We start from the raw sequence: 19604 nt of genomic DNA, 5'->3' as shown, positions 1-19604 counted from the left end.
ACTGGCTCCGGTAGTACGGTCCCAATATCTCGACGAGCTATGAGTGTGGCATGTCGCATCTGAATGGGAACAGTTATGCGTCGCTGACCATCTTATGCCAGTGGTATAACGTATTGATGACTTTAACTGATCTCCACTGCCCCCAGATGCCTGAACTTGCTATTCGTCTTTACCTTTCATGCATGAGTTCTGAACTGACTTTGTCCAGCGATTATCCCGATCTAGATAAGCACGAATTGTTCCCGAAAGTCTCGGGGGACTGCAGTCCTAACAGCCTACCCCATCTTTCGTCATTTAGGAAGCACGTCCCGTCGGACTCGCTCAACAGCCCAGAGCCAGTCCTTACATACTCCTCGTTTGGTGCAGACGTTTCCTCTGCCGGCTGCACAAAGCACCGTACGTTTTCGACCACTTCAGCAAAAGGCAAGTAATACGTTGGTCGTGAGAGATCTGTTCCGTACCGGTGATCGAGGTCACAGCCAAGGGAGGAGGTCTTGGACGCCTCTTCCATCTGACGCATGGAACAGGAAGCCTCTGAGCGCAAGGCGACCTCCGGTCACCTGGCCGTACACGTCTTCTGCTCTTTTAGGAAGCACGTGTATTGACTCAACCTCGACCAGCGTTGTGATGACCTTGAGGATTAAGGCTGGGTGAACGCGTCCATCGCAGGATGCCCAAGACCAGGAATGTGCTGCGCAAAGAATGAGTGCTATCTCATATGCTGGGGCTTCCAACAATTGATCGTACCTCGATACGCCATGGGTATGGGCGGCCGGCGGTCATTGTTAGGCACGTCGCTCCGCCAGAGCAGTGAGCGTTGAAGGTCACGGCTGACCCAGATGCCGGAGTAGTACTCCTCGGTGACCGTGCGCGCAAATGACTTTGCTAATCCAGCGAGCACAACGTGGTTGTCGTCCGTTTAGCTCATGTCGCAACTGCTATAACTCCTGACCAGCGACCACCATCTGCCTAGGCTGTCATCCTTGCTTCGGGATTGGGAGAACAACTGTCGTTGTGTGTCTTGCAGTTCAGGGAAGGCATAAGGAGACAGTGCCGTGCGTTGTACTAGGAAGTTCTCTGTGAGCAGTGTGCTGGGACACTCGAAAACGGGGAACTTTGACATATGCATAATGCGGGTGCTAAGGAACTGTTCTTGCACAACCCAGGCACGGCTGTACAGAGGTGCCTTGGACCAAGTGAGTCTGATCCAGTCCGGAATCAATGTTGTCTCCACGGTACAACCCAAGTGTTACTTTCCAAAGGCAAATTGCTTCTCCGACCCGCGCGTTCCGACTGGCGAAGATGCTCTGTGTTGCGTCCCTGCTGTCGCATGCTGCAGCAATATTGCAGACACCGTGCCGATAGACATCATCCCCCACGACTGCCTCCCGCGCCCAGTCGAGTGGGCAGTCTTGGATAATGCTGGGACCATGATGAGCTAAACACTTGCGTATGGGATCCGGTCGTATGTATGTACTGTACGTACCGTCGATCCACAGATAATGGAGCTTCAGCCTTCGAGCGAGGAATACGGCATCCCTGAAACACAGTGGCAAGTCACTCAGCGGGATCCCCTGCTTCATGGATCGAATACTGAGGGGAGGTACCTTCAGCAGTCAGCACTGCGGGGAGCCTGCCATCAACTTGATGTAGTGTAACCTTGATTAGGTAGGCGCCTTAGCTAAGGGGATCAAGACCGCTCAACGTGGCAGAGTGAAACCAGCCACGCCACGAGGCACATAAGATTCAAATGCTAGCTCCGTCATAGGTAAATTGAAACACTACCTCCAAGTAACCGAAAAGAGGATGAAGGAGAGGGTGTTGAAACGATAGAGAGAGGAAAAGAAAAGGGGTATCTCCATGTTGCCATGCAAGGCCGCGTCGCCGCCCAGAAGAACACATGCGATGCAACCAGCCCGAGTCTAAATCCCAAACGCCCCATCCATGCGCCGTGCATGCATCAACACATGATCAGAAATCGTGTCAACATCATATACTACGCACATTTAGTCAGAATCGAGCGAATAACATGTGTTATAGAAAAAAGAGCCACTTACCTACTTGTGCCACTTGAACCAGCCTTGCCAAGTTACATGCTCTGCTCACCAGTGAGCCGGCCGCCTGGCGCGAACCATCTTTGCCTTGGGCGCAGGCGTCTTGGCCGCAGCAGCCGCGCCGCCGCTCGATTGCCGAGTGATGGTGACGGTGGCCATGCCTTCGGGAACCGTCGACGTCTCGGTGACCACCACGTCGCCGTCCTGAGCATCCTCGCCGCTGTTGTTTCCACCCGAAGGTGGCGGCGTGACCGCGGGAGGCGCTGCATTGGGCCCGTTCTGGGCTTCAAGGATCGAAGACGGAAGCGGAAACTGCTTGGGCTGCTGGCCAATCAGGACGCCAAAGGGGATGTTCTTTGGGTCGGCGGTGGCGCTGGGGACGTCGAAACCTGCTTGAGGGACCTTGACCAAGAAGGGCTCGGCCATTTGTGTCGCGATACCCCGGGCCGTGGCGGCTTGGTTGGCGTTAAACTGGGCATTGGCCTTGCTCTTCTGGCTCTCGCATGTCGGCCCCTTGACGTCGCCGAGGCTCGCGTCGCAGGGTTCCACGATCTTGAAGTCGAGGACGCCCGTGTAGAGTTCGGGCGTGGTCACGAACGTATCGCCTGAGGTGGCGTTGTAACTAGCCGGAGGTACCGCGACTCCCTGGACATTCATGGTGGGCCAGTCCCACACCCAGATGACCGTCAGGGTCTTGCCGACTGGGGCATCGTTGGGGATCTGGAGATCGGCCTGGCAGAGTACCGCCTCCGTCTTTGTGAACTGCTTGCGGAAGCCCACGATACCTTCGATGTCGCCGGTATTCGGGATGCTCTCATGGCATTGGCCGTCGTCATAGTTCCTCGTCGCGAGGAGCTTTCCCTTTCCATCTCCACCTTTACCATCAGAGGTCCATGTCAAATGGACGTCCATGAGCTTCATGTTGGTGAGGTCGGTCTCTGTGGTTCCGTAGAGATATATGGTGCCACGGTTGACTGGCTTGGTCGGGTTCGTCTGGTCGGCGCGGCTGACGTGGCCGTTCTCACGGTGTTTGATGGCGACAAAGTCGCCGGGGGCGACCGACAGCATCGGGAACTGAGCAGGGTAGCTGGCATCGGTCAACTTCTGTTGGGAGTCTCTCACGAGCTTGAGCTCTGGCGTGATTTGCTTGGAGCCGCCGTTTGGCGGGATGAGGAATCCGGCCGAGTCGTTTGGATCATGGGCTCTGTCGTAGCCCGGCTTTCCGACCATGGCGCCGTTTGGTGCCAGGCGGACGGCTTCCTCGGGCCATGAGTGTGCTTTCGCCGTCCCGGAGAGGGCAGCCAGGAGCCACACGGCCACAAGACCGTGGGTACAGTCCACTAAGGTCTTCATCATAGTCTGGTGTAGTATTTCGGGGTCGTGTCGTTGATAGAGTAAATAAACGTTTCGGAATGTTCCCAGAGAATTGGGGGGGAGGGGGGGTTTGATTGTTTGTCGTTGGGTTTGACAACCGGGATGTGGTTTAAATCTCGCAGAAAATACGTCGACTGGTTATTCGGAAAGTGAAAACAGATCACTGAACGGCCGGCGTTGCTATTGTTGGTGCCAGCGTAAACAATATCAGTCAAGACACCGTGTGCTGAACAGCCGTAGAGGACAGATATTGTTGGGTATTGTGCTATTGTGAGGGTGATCGTGAATAGCAGTCGGAGGACAAAGCGGCGGACAAGGGCGTTCTTTGTTGGCAGTGAGCCGCGGACTCGAGAAACGGCAGCTTCGCGTCGCCACAGGCCAAGTCCTAGCAGAGACGTTCTCGATTGTGGTGTCCCTGATGCTCTCGGAGATGTCGTATTGGAACTGGGGATGTTGGGCAAGGCGGAAACGCGAAGGGGCAGTGAAGACTTGGATAACTCAACGCCAAGTAACGAGAAGCAATAACGCCACAGGATGGCTAGGAGCAACAGTAAATACTCAGTCAAAGCGTGTCTCGCAAAAACCGAGAGAACAAAAGAAGTCGGCCGCGTGGTCGTGGCATCGAGCCTGAAACCTCGTGGACAGTCCGGGCCAGAAACTCAATCTTCCAGAAACCCGGGTCCGCAACACCGGAGAAGAGGAAGTCGGGCCATCTCATGGGAAAAGCCGCGAGATGTGGGAGATACAGGATCGGTCTCGCGCCGGTCGTGGCCGGGGTTTGGGGAGGGCCTGTGGGACGGTCTGGACATCGGGGGACACTGGCCGTTGCTCCATGGCGGGCAGCTTGAGGTTGCCAGCCTGTGCTTGGCTGACCTCAGCGTTGTAACGGGATGCAGCAGGCGCTTTCCAATGCTTTGCCAATGCCAATGGCCTAGGCAGACACGTTTTCTGCCCGGGATGCTTCATAGACGAAGCAGAACCGTTCAAGTCGAGAAAGAGCTTCATTTTGAGATTTGCTAAGCAGCAGGTAGCTCCACTGCGCTAGCTTGGCGCGCAGTGACCTTCCCCAGATCTGTGCCACTTTTTCAGGGCTGCGAGTGGAGCACGATTTACCCGCGTGCTGCGTATGGACCTGCCAAGCTTCAGTGCCGATGCGCCTCATCCACTCGTGTCGTTTCCTCGTCGCAAAGCTCAGATTCGCGGCCATCCCTGGCGGCCCAGAGCGGGCCCACACGGTTGCATCGCCGGGACCCAAGCTGCGGGTGATTCGCTGCAAATGCACCCACATGCGACCCGAGGAGAAACGAGCCAGGGTCTCAGGGCCAAGGCAAGGGTAGCCGCATCCGGAATCTGATCCAAGTACCGGGGAGCGCGCTTAGAGATTGCCGCCTGCCGCCCTCGTCTCTGCGAACCGAGATTTCGTTTTGAAAATTGGGCGTGCTGAGCCTTTGTAAATTGCGCAACAAAGAATCCAAAAGAGATCAATTACCTGTCTTGAGCCGAATTGCCAAAGAAATGAGACCTTCGAGCATCCTGAAGGGGGAGCGGTTGACCACATAACGATTCGGACAAAAGCCGAGAGTTGAGACGAACATTTTGAGCCCTGCCGTGATTGACACAGGAATCTGTCCTTTATCAGTCATCCTGCCATGGACGGCATCAGCCATCTTCTTCCCCAACGGAGTAGTATTTGCTGAAAGTTCTCCCTAATTCCATGACTAATGTGTTTGCCCAAAGTCCAAAACGAAAGCAAGTTACGGTTTGAAGCAAGGCCATCGAGCTTATCGACTGTAACCTTGGGTGCTCTTTTGGGGTTGATGAGGAAGGGATGCGTTGTGCTTCATCAACGAAATCGGTGGTTGTGGTCAGAAAATCCCTGGATGGAAAGAGAATCAAATCAGATATGGCCGGCGAAGGGGGTGTTTATACCTCGAGAAATTGGTCAACTGATGCTGCGGAGTTAGGAAGAGGTCCACAACCGCACCTTCCTTTTTCACCGGCAACCACGGCCGATCTGGAGGAGTCAACCACTTCCCTCGGTCATCATTCTTTTGTGTGGCCGAATAAGGAAGACATCCAGGAAAGATCACCCAGTCGTACCTGGCTAACGGAGGAAGCAGCGTCCGATAATACACTTCACATCTGAGTATTGGGATAGGCATGAATTTCCCTTGGAGATTCAAAGCAACCCTTGGGAAGTCTTCCCTCGGGCACTCCCGAAGAGGATCATCCAGGGTTGTTGATCTACTTTGACAGCTGCTTCCTGACCCGCCACAAAGCTCGGTGGCTATGGGACAGAGAGGACCAAGCGAGACCATCATGTTCCTCCACTGATAGTAGCCAACAGACTTGTTTCTTGCCAATGTTCAACCATTTTACTTTTACGGTTGCTGGGTCTGGCCGTGTCTTCGCACGCCTGTCTGGGGCCCTCAGCCTCAAGCTGGATACCGTATGCAACATGAGACTCCTGGGAAGACTCGAACACCTGTGATGCAACATGTGATGAATCATTGTTGCTAGCTCTTATGTATTTTATGTTCGATGTGACATGCCGTCCTCCCCATTATGAATCCCAGCGATGACGATCAAAAAGCCGAGACAGACACACATGAAACGCTGAGAGCCTGTCGTTCATTTCATGTTATAATACCGCATTTATCACCCAACCGCTCAATGCGCCCAGATATTGGTAGTCCCAGACAATGCAATGGAAGAACCCATCCAATAATCCCTATTGCCCACTCAACCCCGCGACCTCTGACGACGGTACTCGCCTTCGTTCTCAAAGTCAACTGACCGATCCCGCTTAAGACCCTTCGACGTTCCCGGAAAAGCGTCCCCTGCAACGTCAACCGGCGAATCCGTGAAATGGTTCCGATTCTCTGGGTGCGTCTCGACGGCTGACGGGGGCCAAGAATGCGAATCCTCCTCCGTCTTTGGCGGATCGGGTATCTCTTCCCAGTCCTGCGAGAGGTCCGATGCACTCGCAGTTGACGGTGCCTGGATGTGCACCGAATCCTGACTGGCTTCTCGCGTCGGTGCGATGCTGTTGTGGTTGTCGTGGCTCCCGGCCCATGTGGTCGTCCTTTCGTCCGGCGTGTTTGCCGGAGATGCCGGGGTCCAGGGCTCCTGCTCATCGATGCCGGCGGTTGGAGGTTTCCAGGGCTGCCGCTCCTGCCGGGCTAGCGTCTGGTGGCGGCTGCGGTGTTGCTCGCTGCCCCTCCGCGTCGACGCGGTATGTAATTGTGACCCGGTCCAGTTAACGAGCCCGTTGTGCCCATGAGCTCCGCTCGCGACAGAGTATCCCGACGACCATGAGGCAGTAGGATCTATGCCGCCGGCGACACCATGGTCATCCCATCCGTGAATGCCGTCCTGAGCTGCACCGTATGCGGTTCCTACGTGAGCCAAAAAAGGGTCCGTGACGGCCGAGAGCGAGCCATCAAAGCTATGTGAGCTGGTGTCCAGGCCGGCCGTCGTCACCGCCGCATGTGTCGTCATGTACGTCGCCAAGATATCCGGGCTTGTTGAGGCAGAGTCGAATGTCTGGTCAAACGAGCTTGCGAGCGAAGCGCTCGGGGTTGGAGTTGCAAGGCCGGCGTGGCTATTGAAGCTGTCGAGTAAGCCGTTCCCAGTCGTTGTGGCGTGCGTCGATATCGCCTGCTGCATGAAGTGGGCGTCATAGGCAGCCTGGGCCGTTGAAACAGATAGCGAGCCAAGTCCGCCTGTGTGGCCCCACGCGGACGATAGACCTTCCTCGCTCAAGCTCGCGCTCAGGGGTTGCTGATGGGTCGACCTGGAGGACCAGCCGGCATTTCTGGATGCCGGCCGCGAAACACAGCCGAACGCGTCTCGGTATTCATCAGCAGAGACCCGCCGGCCACTGATGATGGCTTGTCTCTGATGATACTCGCTGGCAGGATCAAGGATCGTCAAAAACCGCCAATTCGTGCTGCCTCCCTGGGCAGTCACCAGCCTCGGCTTCCTCTGTTTGAACACGATTTTGTGAATGGTCTCGAACGTCCAGAGTATCACGGCACGGCGCGTCCACCGTCGGTTTCCCCAGTCACTGCTGCCCTCTTCAGCGGACGAGGTGGGCGGAAAAGACCAGATCTCCTGCATCATGGCGATCTTTGGTACTAGGTCCATCTGGGTGGGCCACTTCGTGCGGCGTCGGGATCTCTGACCCTCGTTGTCACCATCTTCCGTCTTTACAGCTGAGCCCCGCTCCCGGTCATGTCTTATGCTCTCACTGGACGGATGGGCTGGGTACTCGGCACAGTTGGTGAGTGTCTGTGCCCAGACATTGGCGGGAAATGGGACAGGGAACGGAACCATGACGCCGTCTCGACGACAGCGCTGTGAGAGGCAGTCGCAGTGCCCACGGCTGTCGCTGCGCGACGCATCGCAGCCAGGCTTGTGTTGGTACTCGAGGGCGAATTCTTTGTGCTCCTCGTAGACGACCTCCGGGGGGCCGTCTCCCTGCGAGTAGCTAAGCTCGAGTGGCCGCACGAGCCTCGTGTCCACCTTCCACCGGTGGTTGACCAGGCCGGGCTTCTCAATGTTGATCTCGACCCACGAGCTGAGATTGGACCCTGAGGGGAACCGGCGCTTTTCCTTTAGTTCGAGTGTGACGTGCAAATGCAGAAAGTCGCACCGTGCATCCGTAGTTGTGGACGTGATTGCCTTCAGCCTCTGATGCAGGTCCGGGAACGCCGACTCCCACTTCCTGGCCATCTCTCTGACGCTGCTCGACTCGATCTGAACCAATTTCTTAGTGAACTCGTGGAGCAGGGCGCCCTTGAAGAACTGTTGCTCCTCCTTGGCCCACGTGTCGCGCTCAAGATTGAGACCGAGGTGCGGGTATTCGCCCTCGGTGAGCTTGCCGCCCGTCGTGGGCAAACACCCGATGCGGTCCTCGCCAACTACCACATCCTGATGCGACACGAAGATCCAACAGCGCTTGGGTTTGAATTGAACCTGTTCGTTTAAGGAGAGTATCTGCGCAAAATACTCGTAGTTGGGCCGCTCCTCAGGAAAGCGGTCTCCGGACAAAGCAATCAGCACTGGGTTGTCCTTGAGCGACACTGTCTCGGTTGGGTCATTCTCCTTGTCTTCTTTTGTTGGCCAAAAGAAGAAGTGGACTGCATGGAGGGCTCTTAGCCAGCTGTTTGCTCAGACATGAAACCTGCAAGTTGGAAACGCCACACAGGCAGACCCTGCCGGGGCGGGGGTGGCCATTGGTCGACTTACAACATCGATGGTGCGTGAAGAAGTCCTTTAACACCTGAATATGGCTTGACACCATCTTTCTCTGCCTCATCATCCGGGGGTCTGGTTCGGCTCCGGGTGGCAGGCCCTGGCAGTATGCGATCCAGAGATAATCACCAATCAGCATGTTCCGGCCGTACGGTCTTTGCTTCATGGTGTATTTTTTGCGCCCCATCCGAGGGATGAGCAGCAGCGCTATGCACAAAAGTCAGCCTACACAACCCTGACTCCGGGGTCCAAGTTTGCTTTGCCGACTCACCGTCCAGGAAAGGTGTCTCCAACACGTCAGGCCATTTTTGGTCATGTTTGTCTGATTGCTTCTTCCGGTAGTTCTTGAAGGCCTGGGACAGGAAGGGCATGAGCGGGTTGGTCCCATGCGATCGCCGCCTCCCATGCAGATAAGCCCCATGCCGATGTTGAGATCTCGAGGGCGCCGTTGCGCAGTATTCTGACACGGTGGACTGTGTCCGCAAGATCAATGGTCCTAGTGGTGGTATCGACGACGGGACTGACGAGTGGGCTTCCAGTTGCTGGGCGTACCACGACATATGAGGGTGTTGTATGTTGCCAGTCGATTCCTGAAGTGGCTGCCTCGACGTTGATAGTCCGCGGCGACCCTCAAACCCATGGTCCGCTGACGGTGAATAGCATTGCGTCGAAAGAACTGGAAGGCTCATGGGCAGTTCCATTGCTGAGCACATCGGAGTTCGCTGCACTACAGTGTTTCCAGTAACAAACACTTGGTCAGGAACGTCAATGAAATAGGAATTGAAGTGGGATTCCCGAGAGGAATGGTTTTTGTCAGGATGAGAGCAACAGAGTAGATATAAGATATGCTGGGAAACAAGACACCCCGGTGGTGAAGGGAGTACCCCACAGTGTATGATGGGAAGCCCTTGACGGTACACGAAGTCCCAAAATCAGCTGTGCCCATCCCGGGGTAGGGATACTTGTTGCGACATCCTACCTAAGGGCGACAGCTGGGTCGGTGCCAAAGAGGGTTGTTGGCCTCCCCTTCAGGACATATCCATCCTGGCACCAACCGGAACGCAAGGGCATCCAGCCCGTGGAGGCGGGCGCCATGGAAACCTGCGTTCTTTCTCGGTTGGCGCGGGGTGTCTCGGGACCGCGGGGCTGCTTTCGGAGGTAGACGCCATGTCAGGCACGGGAACAAGAGTAGCCCTACGCAGGAACTATCAGACGCATTGGGAAAGGGATGTGAAGCTGGTCAAACAATCTTCAAGGGACAGAGGTGGGGTTCTGCAAAGGAGACCGCAGGGATGGACAACGCCTCCTTGGCAAGGGCGGTGTGGTCGCCGAGACGTCTCTGGTAACTGTCTCTGATCCGAGACCTATTGAGAGATCAATTCTTCATGCTGTCATGCGTCGTCTTCATCGTTATCGCCAATATTGATCCTCCTCCTCCCTTCTCCCGTGAGCTGCTGCAAAGTGACCTTGTTCACTTGGCCCCGGATCTTCTTCTCCATCGCCCTAATCTGCTCTTCCGGATCGATCTCGTCGGCCTCTGCATAATCAAGCACCAGCCGGCGCCCGAGTAAATGAGTATCCTTCAATGCGGTAAGAGCATTGAGCGCCTCCTTAGCCGTCGCAAACTCGGCAAAAGCGAAGCCGCGCGACATGTGGTTGAACTTCTTTGGGAGGCGAAGTGCAACCAGTTTCCCATATGCGCTAAATAAGGCGCGCACATCCTTTTTCGAAGCCTCGAATGGAAGGTTTTTGATGACAATCTTTGTCCGCTGCGCCGCCGCCTTCTTGGCGAGGTCTTCACGCCTCCGCTCCTCTGCAGCATCGTGACCCCTGTGCGATGCCTTGACAAGAAGCTTATACCCATCCAGCACATAACCGTCCATAACCTTGAGGGCTGCCTGAGCTTGTTTCTTGGTTTTGAAGGCACAAAAACCAAAACCCATGCTTAGCACCTGGCCCGGTCTCTTTGGGTCAGTCTTGGTCTTGACCGTTGCACTCACGAACCCGTCCAAAGGCTTGAAAGCATTGGTCAACCCCTCGGTAGTTGTGGAGAAGTTCAGGTTGCGGACGAATAGGGAGGTTGTCTCGGTCTGATCCTCATCATCGTCGCCTTCCAACAATGCGGCAACGGACGGCTTTTGGACGCCAGCAGGACGATCTTCTAACGGGGCCGCCGCATGATCTAGGAAAAGCCCTTTCGGGCCTTTCTCAAGAAACAGAATTGACTCTTTGAACCGCGAATAGGCCTTCTTGGCAAAGGCCGCCCGGCAAGCTGCTGGCTGCGCAAACTGAACGATGGCGATGGTACCGCTAGGTGGCATCAGCACCCTCAACACTGTGCCATGCTCCTCGAATAGACCCCTCAACTCTTCAATGGAGGCGTTTCGAATGTTCTTGACAAGTATTGAGGTGTCGCCTCGTTGTTGGGATTTGAACGCCTCTATGTTCACACCGTGGGCGGCGAAGTAACCCTTCGCCTCCTGGATCACCGTGGTCTCAGCAACTGCTTGTTTCACAGCAGCAGACGCGTCGGTGGGATCCAAGAGCTCGTGTTTAGAAACACCGAGACGTTCTGCGACGGCAGTGTTGACGGCATCTTGGCTCATGAAGAGTGAATTCCAGTTGAAGGTGCTGGACGCGGCCTCGGCTTTTTTCTTCAGGAGTTGCTGTTTCTTGAGAGGCAACTTGGAGATCGCAAATTCATCGAGCTTGTTGTCCCGTTTAGCGGAGGCAGGGAGAATGTGAATGATCCGGCCCTGGAAGATCGAGCCATCCGTCTGGAATGCTGCGAGGGCTGCAGCGGGTTGCTCATACCGGACCATGGCAAAACCCTTGCTTTGACCGCGATTATCCAGAGGAACATTCACCTAACCAAAAATTAGTGAGGGTCCAGTGCCGGCAGTCAGAAACAACATGACAACAATCGGCCCTTTTCATCAGAATCTCGAAGCATCTACTAAAATACCGAGCCCAGGATCTCGTCATATGCCACAGGCATAAGCTGTCCCTATCAAGGGATTCATCATGAAGGGCGGACAGGCATTTCAATCAAAGAAACAAAATGAGATGGTTGATGCTTACCTCCTCGAGAGTGCCAAATTTGCTGAAATGCTCTCTTATATCGTCCTCTGTAACGCTGTAGCTGAGGTTCCGCAAGAACAACCTTGACGTCTGTTCAACCAACTTGGCAGCGTCTTGAGAGCCCTCAGATCGCACAGCAGTACTCTCACTCGGTTCTTCCACACTGGCTACAGCGCCGCCAACATGCGAACGGTCTTGCGATTCGGATGTAGGTGCAACGACAGGCGCAGACGGGGGGCCCTGGACTGAGAATTCGGGATCATCGGGGTCCACGAGGTCGAGCAGACGACTTGTCCTTGAGCGGAGCCAGTCATCGTCCGTTGCATCTGCTGACACCTGTGGGACTCCCCCTGGCGGCTCATCTCCGGGGACGGTCACAGGCGCAGGAGCTTGTGCCTCAGAAGCGAAAGCGGCTGTAGCATCGACACGAGTTGGGTTCTCCTGAGCCGGCCGTTTCGCGTGGCGTGCAGGTATGTCCTCGTACTCATCGTCACTCTCGCCGGCTTCAAAGACAGCTGCGGGCACTGCGGACGTCAAGTCTGATTGCAGGCTCCCACTGAGTGCTTCGTCGTCTCTAGATTTCTTGTTCGGGCGACCCATGACCTCGAGGTACTCTTGGAGCCTCGCGTCTGCCTCGTCGAGGACCTCCCGCTTTCTCTTTTTGGAACTCTCATCCTCAAGCTGTTCTATGCGCGAGGCACCAGACTTCAACAAAGCGCCGCTGCTAGCAGTACCGGGACGTGGGCTGTCCCTTGCGGCTGGTCGTGGGGTCGAGTCTGCAATCTTGCACCCAGGATTAGCAGCAGCCCCGGGCAGTTGGGTTGGCACGAAGGCTTACCGGCTTGGCCAAGTCGACTGCAATCCTAGACATGCGGATAAAGGATTTGTTGAAGTATTTGACTGCCCGCACTGCATCATCAGGCGACTTGTAACCAACAAAGCCGATGCGTCGGTTGGGAATGAGTTTGACATCGGTGACCTCGCGTCCTTGGGCCGAGAAGTGTTTGCGGAAGTCGGTCTCAGAGATGTTGGGCGGTAGGTTCTTGACGAAAATCCTTGACGACTCCATGATGCTTGTCCTGTTGCTTCAAGTCTGCCGCTGGCAGAGAATGAAGCTAAGGCTATGGTTCGGTCATTCCGTCATTGACGTGGCTTTCGGTGAAGCATCCATGAAGCGAACAGAGGGTTTGGGTCGTTTTCTGCACTTGTTCAAGAAAATTCAAGGGCCCACTGGCCGTTATCTCGGACTTATCGCTTGCTCCACGAGTCCAACCATAGTTGAACACTGACTGGGAGTACTAGATACAAGATACAGTGCGGTGAGCTCACTGTATAGCGAGTAAAGGTACTTATACTGCAACGCTATGCCAAGGCTCCCCTCAGCTTGTCTCGAGGGAATCGAGGCCAAACCCGTGCTCTGAACCCTTGCGACCCGACCCTTGACAAGAGCAAGGCGCCGGCGCCATTGAATTTGAGTTTGTGGTTCGCGGAGCCGCGCTGACATCGAACCCGTCAACGACATCAATCCAAAAGCACGGTTGTGCACGTCCAGCAACGTCCCTACTCATTTCCCTCCGCTCTGGCCAAAGCACCACGGCCGAATTAACGGGATTGACCGCACCTGCATCCAACCGAAACGACTCGGAGATTTGCATCGCCGCTTTTGAGGCATAGCATTAATCGTTTACATAGGAATCGTTTGCTTGTATGTTGGACCCCATAACTATCCGTGATGCAACAGGCCCGAGATCACGCGCGACTTCGAGCGGCCCCGTTAAATCTCTCTTCCGGACAAACATCATCGTCCACAACCCTTTCATTGTTTTAGGTCAACAGTTACACGGCGAGAGGCTCTTGACTGACTGGTGAGCAGCCCACCCAGTCCAGTAGCTTAACACTCGGAAGACACGATGCCGGGCGACGAACCGAAGCCAGCGGGGAGCACCTCGCCCATTGCGAGGGAGAAGCTCGAGGGTACGTATTCCCATGTTGATTCACCGTCCTTTGGCTACAGACTCCGTTGGCTAATCCTTGCATCATGCGCCTTCAACAGCCCAAATTAAGAGCGCTGACATGGTATTCACTCCTTTCGAGCTATCAACGCTTCCGATGTCTGCGCCGCCGAGACACTAACGAACGAGCCTGCCAAAGACCGAGGACATGCAGCAAGAGGCCGTCGAAGTCGGTATGTAGGAACTACGAAGCAGCTGCGGCCCTCTGGGTCGAGCATCGGCATCAAGCTGACTTGTGTCCATTAGCTCAGGAAGCCATGGCCAAGTTCACCATTGAGAAGGTCCGTTCCGCTCCGGGCCACTAGCGCGTCTGGATTGTACCACATCTGGCGAGTTTCACATGCACAGCATTGCTGACCTCTCGTTGATAGGACATTGCCCAACATATCAAGAGAACCGTACGCGTGTCATTGAATAACTGTACCCGAGTCTTCCCAGCTAACCGGGACTCCCACAGTTCGACGAGAGGAAGGGTCCCACCTGGCACTGCATCGTGGGCCGCAACTTTGGCAGCTTCGTAACCCACGGTACGGGCTGACGGCTTACAACCCCTCGCTTCTTCCAGTGACCAAGCCCACTAACGTGCAGCCGCTCGCCGGAACAGAGACCAAGCACTTTATCTACTTCTACCTCGGCCACTGCGCGATCCTGCTGTTCAAGACCCAGTAGGGAAGCGGCCTCCTCCGTTTTCTCTCGCGCCTGTGAAGTAACACCACATCATTCACAACGGCTGTCCAACCCTACCTAGCAGCGAGCGAACATAAGAAAAGGAAACGGACGGAGGATTGTCCCACGGCAGGCAACCCGGGCTGGCGAAGCAAAGCAACGACGCGCAACGAGAGGCGGCGAAGAAGCACCCCGAGAGCTCCGGGCTGGCCGGACGGAGAGGAGGATTGCATGTTGACAGACACGGCTACATAGGTTAAAGCTTTCGTCGGCAATTGTTGTACGTTTAGGCTGAGATGAGGAGAAGGGGCAACGGCATGCTTCGGATCCCTCCAATTGCGAAGCCAATAGACCCAAACCCAGTTGCTACATCCGGGGCCCCTTGGTTCCCTCGCCTTTTGGTTCCCTCGCCTTTTGGTTCCCTCGCCTTTTGGTTCCCTCGCCTTTTGGTTCCCTCGCCTTTTGGTTCCCTCGCCTTATTTCTTGGTTGTGGATGGCGAGGCGATACTTCGAAGGTCCTACACATCCGTGCAACACGATCAACCATCGTAACCACAGTGCGGCACATGCTTCCCGTTTCCGTCCAGCCAACCTGCCGCCGAGACGCCTGTTGATGGTCAGCGCAGTGGCCAACCTCTGCGGCCTTAGTCTGAATGGTGATATCCGTGTTTATTGAGCCGACAAAGCCAATCATGGGGTCTTACACGCATCACCTGGCCCTTGATAAGCACTCACAGTCGAGGCGTGGGCAGCCTAGGCCAAGGGAAGTCATGATACACGTAACCCAGGAGAAACAGGGAACTTTGAAGGAATTTGTTATTCATTTTATCGTCTTCATCTCTAGAAGCTCAGTAAATCGTGTCGTTCAGACAAAGCGGCATTTCCATACCCGCCGCCGTGGTATCATGAATCCATCCATATGTGTCCTCCGTCAAAAAGCAGAACCCAATTTGTACCAAATCCAGATGGTTCCCAGCTGCGCCGATATATGTGAGGCATTTTCCAGGTAAGATGCCTGATGTACCAGAACCGTATCGACCCAATGCGATGTATCCAGCCAAGTCATTGGCATGACTACCGGTCCATAAGCTGCCTGTGCTTTTCCCTTCCCAATCCCACTTCTGTACTTGCTTGATAAGCCGATGTCCCGGACATGCCAGCGAAACCTCCTTTCGTCTCCATCCTGCAAGCGACACGGTGTGGTGATCCAGCTATGTCCTGAAGAGGGACAGCAAAGCGAACGACACGCTGAAATGAATGGCCAGCTGAAAAAAAGCCTGGGTGCCCAACAGGGCTGCGCCGCCCCTCTGCCAATTGCCTCCCAGAGACACTTAGGCCTCGACAGCGGCATAAATTTCTGTCTTCATTCGGCTCAATCGATCGTACATGTCGTTCAAGTCCGCCACTTTGCCGGGATCCGGGTTGTCGTGGGTCGAAAGATCCAGGTGAAGCTGATAGTATCGTGCATAGGATTGCTTGAACCGAAGTGCCATCTCGATGGTCTCTTGAGAAAGCCGGTGTCGCTTCGCCTTGTTTCCGGACGACGAATCGCCCGGCGGCCGCTTCTTGGCTGTGACGACGCTGGCAGCACTGCTGTCAGTGGTGCTGCTGCTACTGCTACGGATGGCGGTGTCGCGATCCCGCTCCATATCCGATGCGTTCGTCGGCGGAGACGAAGCCAAAGGGGATGATTTGACCGGCGATCTGTTCTTGGGTTTGGGTGCAGGCACGCCCTGGCTGGTCCCGCGGCTGTTCTGGCTGGCATCTGAAGCGGTGCGTGCTTTTGCTGAGTTAACTGGTGCTGGCAGTGGTTTTCCGGCAGGCTTCATGCGTTTACTGAGCGGTGTGCCGGAACTAGAGCTATCGTCGTCGTCAGCGTCCCGTGGACGCTTCGTCGGGGGCCTGATTGGCTTCGCGATAACCTGGGCGCGAATGGTGTCCTGTTCCTTTGCGCTCTTCTGCTCCCGTGGTTGCGCCTTGGCAGCCGCAGAGGGTTTTGCCTTCGCAGCGGGCGCCTCGTTCGTCTTCTCCACTGCCCTTTGCTTCTCAGCTGCCCGTTGCGCGGGTTTGGCTTGAGCACCAGAGGCTTTAGGCTTCCCAATCGACGTCGAAAGAGGCTCCTCATCATCGCTGGAGCTTGAATCCGAAACGAACTCCTTGGACTTGACCCGGGCCGCCTTTGGGGGTGCTCCTTTTGTGGCTGGTTTGGCGGTAGGAGCCTTCGATGGCGGCTTGGCCGTTGTCGCCGCCGTCGCCTTTCTCTTCGAATTCGACAACAGCCGTTTCGCCTGGGCTTCTGATGCCGACAACTTCTTCCTCCCGGTCGATGTCTGAGAACTAGATCTAGACATCGCTTCGCCACCTTTGCATTCCCTTTCCGAGTCACCGCCGCTGGCGCTCGCACCATCAGTTTTCTGTCTGGGTGTTGGGCCGGCGGGTCCCTTGGCAATGGTCGCTTGCAGCCTGCTCAGGCATATGCCCTTCCCGCGCTCCGATTTCGGGAGGAGCTTTTGCCAAAGGGGATCGGAAGCGCTTATCCGCATGCGATCGTAGATTTTAATGGCATTGTTGATGGCCGTCCGGCGGTCTTCCTCATTGGCATAGCTGTACTCGAAGACGTCCAGTTCCTTCCAGCTATTCCTCTTTAACACCCATTTCTGCGAATCCTTGTCAAGGTCGGCAACCTTGCTGAGTGCCGTGGTGAATTCGTCCTCGGTGCCTTCATCCCACCTCGCTAAGAGATCCTCGCGGGATAGTGACTGAACCGCCAGCTCGTGCATGATGGGGAATCGAAGCCGTTTCAGTCTGTCTTGTGTCGTGTTGCTGGAAGGAGGAAGCGAAGGAGAGCCAATTCCGCTCAATGCCGGACTTGGTGGTAAGGACCGAGGCGAAGCAGCGCCGAGAAATCTGCTACTTGCTTTGAGTTTCGCCCCCTTGGAGCTGGGCAGGCCGCCGACAATCACAGCACTAGAACCAGCGTTAGCTCCCAATCCGTTCAACAAAGGCATCCCAAGCTCCTTACGAGTTTCCCCGCTTGTCAGCTTCCAGACTGGCAAGCGAACGCTCCAACCGCAGCGCAGCATCCTCGGGCCCGTCTTGGGAGCCCATACCTTTGGCGGTATTGGATGTCGTGGTTAAGGACTTCGCCGGCTGCCGAGCGGGAGCTTTCTTGGCCATTGGTTCTCCCTTTCCTGGGAGCCTGGGTGCCTTCAAGGCCTTTGCTTTGGGCTCGCGCTTGAGGGCTTTGAGAATAGACATGGTCGGATTCGGCAATCTGGTGGCCCTGGAGGGATCCCCTGAATCCACCAAAAAGAGATCGTAACCAGATGGGTCGGAGGTTTTGGGTATCCGTATCTCGTGGTCGTCGAACAAGAATTTCTGCAGTTGACGGTCAGGGGCTGGATTGCAACGAGGAGCAATGGAGATGCAATTGGTCGTGGTATCTGCAACCGCGCTATTGTGCAGCACCACTGAATGGCACACAATAGACAATAACGTAGCAGAGGGGGAAAAGCTTCAATACTTACGGGATTGCTGCCCAACGCCAATTGGATATCCCCGCCATTCTGCACACAAGCAATCATGTCCTCAATCACGCTGCCACTCAGAGAGATGGCGAATGCCTGCGATGGGAGCTCGGCCGTGGCGTTGGCCGAGCTCCCGAGCAACATGCCGCTGTCAGAGATGTCGAGCGCCATTTCGACTCAGCAAGGTTGAGCGTGCAACTGCTTTCTTCCCTCCACTCCCCCCTGGCATCCCTCTGGTTTCCGGCTCGCTGGCCCAAGCCGCCCCCCTCTCCTGGCGTCCCCAGCTTGCTGGTATGTATATTCGAAATTTCCGGGTCGTGTAAGGGAGTGAGGATCCGCTAGGGGCGTTTGAAGGGACGAATTCTCGATTGACAGCCGTGAACACTTCGGTTAGACTTGATGGATGGCGGCGCCGGATTTCAGTGATTCGCCCACGGCAGCTCTTCAAATTGGGAGTCAACGGTTAAGGATGGTTTCAGAGGAGGAGACGCGTTGCCTGCTGTTGGTGGTTTGCCAAACTTTCACGGGCTCCCAAGCAGTTGATCATGCATTAGCGGCCGAACCGTGACGTGATGCCGGATGGTAGCCACAAGCTCCCACAACCACGTATACTCTCGTCACTGATGACCAATCCTCTGCGAGGAGTTTGTTGGTTTGCGTGTGGTGTTTGTTGGTTTGCGTGTGGGAAAGGAGTAACAGAGGTGCAAATGTTGGGCTGTGTAGGGGTTCGAGTTAGGAGCAGGCGAGCGCTCTGTATGCATCCGCAGCGGCGCTGACATGAGGAGAGATCGGATGCAGGTTTGGCGGCGGACGTGCACGAGACCCCCGTCGGCAATGGGCAAAGTGGGAAACGAGAGAAGGACCAAAGAAGCACAAAGTCATGTCATGGCTTTTGAGATTCGAGAAGAGGAGAAAGAAGGTGAGCTCCAGAAAGAAGAGGACCAGAGAGGCCCTGCACCAAGCGAGGCACCAAGCGTGACAAGCAAAGAGATGGGACGGGGCGGAGCGGGTGGGTTCCACGATGACCCATGTCTCCACAAGCCGTCCTTTGGCACGGTGCCCCACCGATGCATGCTGCATGTACCTGACTGTACACGGCAAACCCGCAGTCCTGGCCGCCCCACTGGCTTCTTTCTCAATGGTGTGGTGCGATGAATGGAAGCAGGCCCCGCGGCCTTTGACTCGCCAGGAAGGGGTCGGGGTTGACTGTGGGTCCCTGTACGATACAGTCAGGTACGCTGCATCATTACGGGACTGGGCACGGCCTGGAAGCTTTCTTTCTTCTTTTTGCCCAACAAGAGGCAGAGATCGCAGGTGAGCAGCGTCGCATTGTACATGTATCCGGTGCGGACCGTAATCTCCAGCCGTTGCCAGCAAGTCATCGACACCTGATCGGGTAACGCTGCGGAGTGAGTAGAAAAACCTCAAGAGATCGAAACAAGTACGTCAGTCCCAGTCCACTTAATGTCAGATATGGGCTGGCAGACTTCCGTGTCAAGCGCAACAGAGAGTCATAATGTAGCAAGCACCAACTGGTCACGCTCCGACGTTCTGGGTTGAGATGACGGCCTTCGCCTAGCCATTGTGGAGCTTGAGTTCCGGCTCGTTTAGTCTCGGGGCCGGTCACAAAG

At 55.6% G+C, this 19604-nt stretch overlaps 5 protein-coding genes across 5 annotated transcripts; 1 reads left to right on the top strand and 4 right to left on the bottom strand.

Moving 5' to 3' along the window:
- Positions 1-1796: 1796 nt before the first annotated feature.
- N657DRAFT_76949 (uncharacterized protein) lies at positions 1797-3686 on the bottom strand. The gene is made up of 2 exons (XM_062797539.1): positions 2058-3686; positions 1797-1996 (listed from the first exon to the last, which is right to left on the bottom strand). Exon 1 carries the CDS (start codon positions 3408-3410, stop codon positions 2103-2105), a length of 1308 nt encoding a protein of 435 aa, XP_062653238.1. The 5' UTR covers positions 3411-3686; the 3' UTR covers positions 1797-1996; positions 2058-2102.
- Positions 3687-5153: 1467 nt separating this feature from the next.
- N657DRAFT_76706 (uncharacterized protein) lies at positions 5154-5848 on the bottom strand. Its single transcript, XM_062797537.1, has one exon. It carries the CDS (start codon positions 5747-5749, stop codon positions 5321-5323), a length of 429 nt encoding a protein of 142 aa, XP_062653237.1. The 5' UTR covers positions 5750-5848; the 3' UTR covers positions 5154-5320.
- Positions 5849-6170: 322 nt separating this feature from the next.
- Positions 6171-12966, bottom strand: N657DRAFT_660802 (uncharacterized protein; the record flags this gene model as incomplete). Its single annotated transcript, XM_062795064.1, has 10 exons — positions 12607-12966; positions 11769-12551; positions 10154-11554; positions 9886-9923; positions 9739-9833; positions 8959-9390; positions 8682-8894; positions 6661-8572; positions 6413-6627; positions 6171-6382 (listed from the first exon to the last, which is right to left on the bottom strand). Exons 1-10 carry the CDS (start codon positions 12835-12837, stop codon positions 6171-6173), a joined length of 5532 nt encoding a protein of 1843 aa, XP_062653236.1. The 5' UTR covers positions 12838-12966.
- Positions 12967-13379: 413 nt separating this feature from the next.
- N657DRAFT_640096 (uncharacterized protein) lies at positions 13380-14846 on the top strand. Its single transcript, XM_062791901.1, has 8 exons — positions 13380-13473; positions 13642-13742; positions 13822-13844; positions 13920-13953; positions 14027-14061; positions 14152-14178; positions 14238-14307; positions 14385-14846. The coding sequence occupies exons 2-8, from the start codon at positions 13679-13681 to the stop codon at positions 14447-14449; spliced, it is 318 nt and encodes a 105-aa protein (XP_062653235.1). The 5' UTR covers positions 13380-13473; positions 13642-13678; the 3' UTR covers positions 14450-14846.
- A 931-nt stretch (positions 14847-15777) lies between these two features.
- N657DRAFT_677078 (uncharacterized protein) lies at positions 15778-18144 on the bottom strand (the record flags this gene model as incomplete). Its single annotated transcript, XM_062795954.1, has 3 exons — positions 15778-17413; positions 17469-17824; positions 17974-18144. 3 exons carry the CDS (start codon positions 18142-18144, stop codon positions 15778-15780), a joined length of 2163 nt encoding a protein of 720 aa, XP_062653234.1.
- Between the last annotated feature and the right edge of the window lie 1460 nt (positions 18145-19604).

The sequence above is a fragment of the Parathielavia appendiculata genome (genome assembly GCF_033297405.1).
Source record: "Parathielavia appendiculata strain CBS 731.68 unplaced genomic scaffold N657scaffold_1, whole genome shotgun sequence".
NCBI lineage: Eukaryota > Fungi > Ascomycota > Sordariomycetes > Sordariales > Chaetomiaceae > Parathielavia > Parathielavia appendiculata.
The sequence above is the reverse complement of the archived record's forward strand: the minus strand, read 5'-3'. Positions and strand labels throughout refer to the sequence as shown.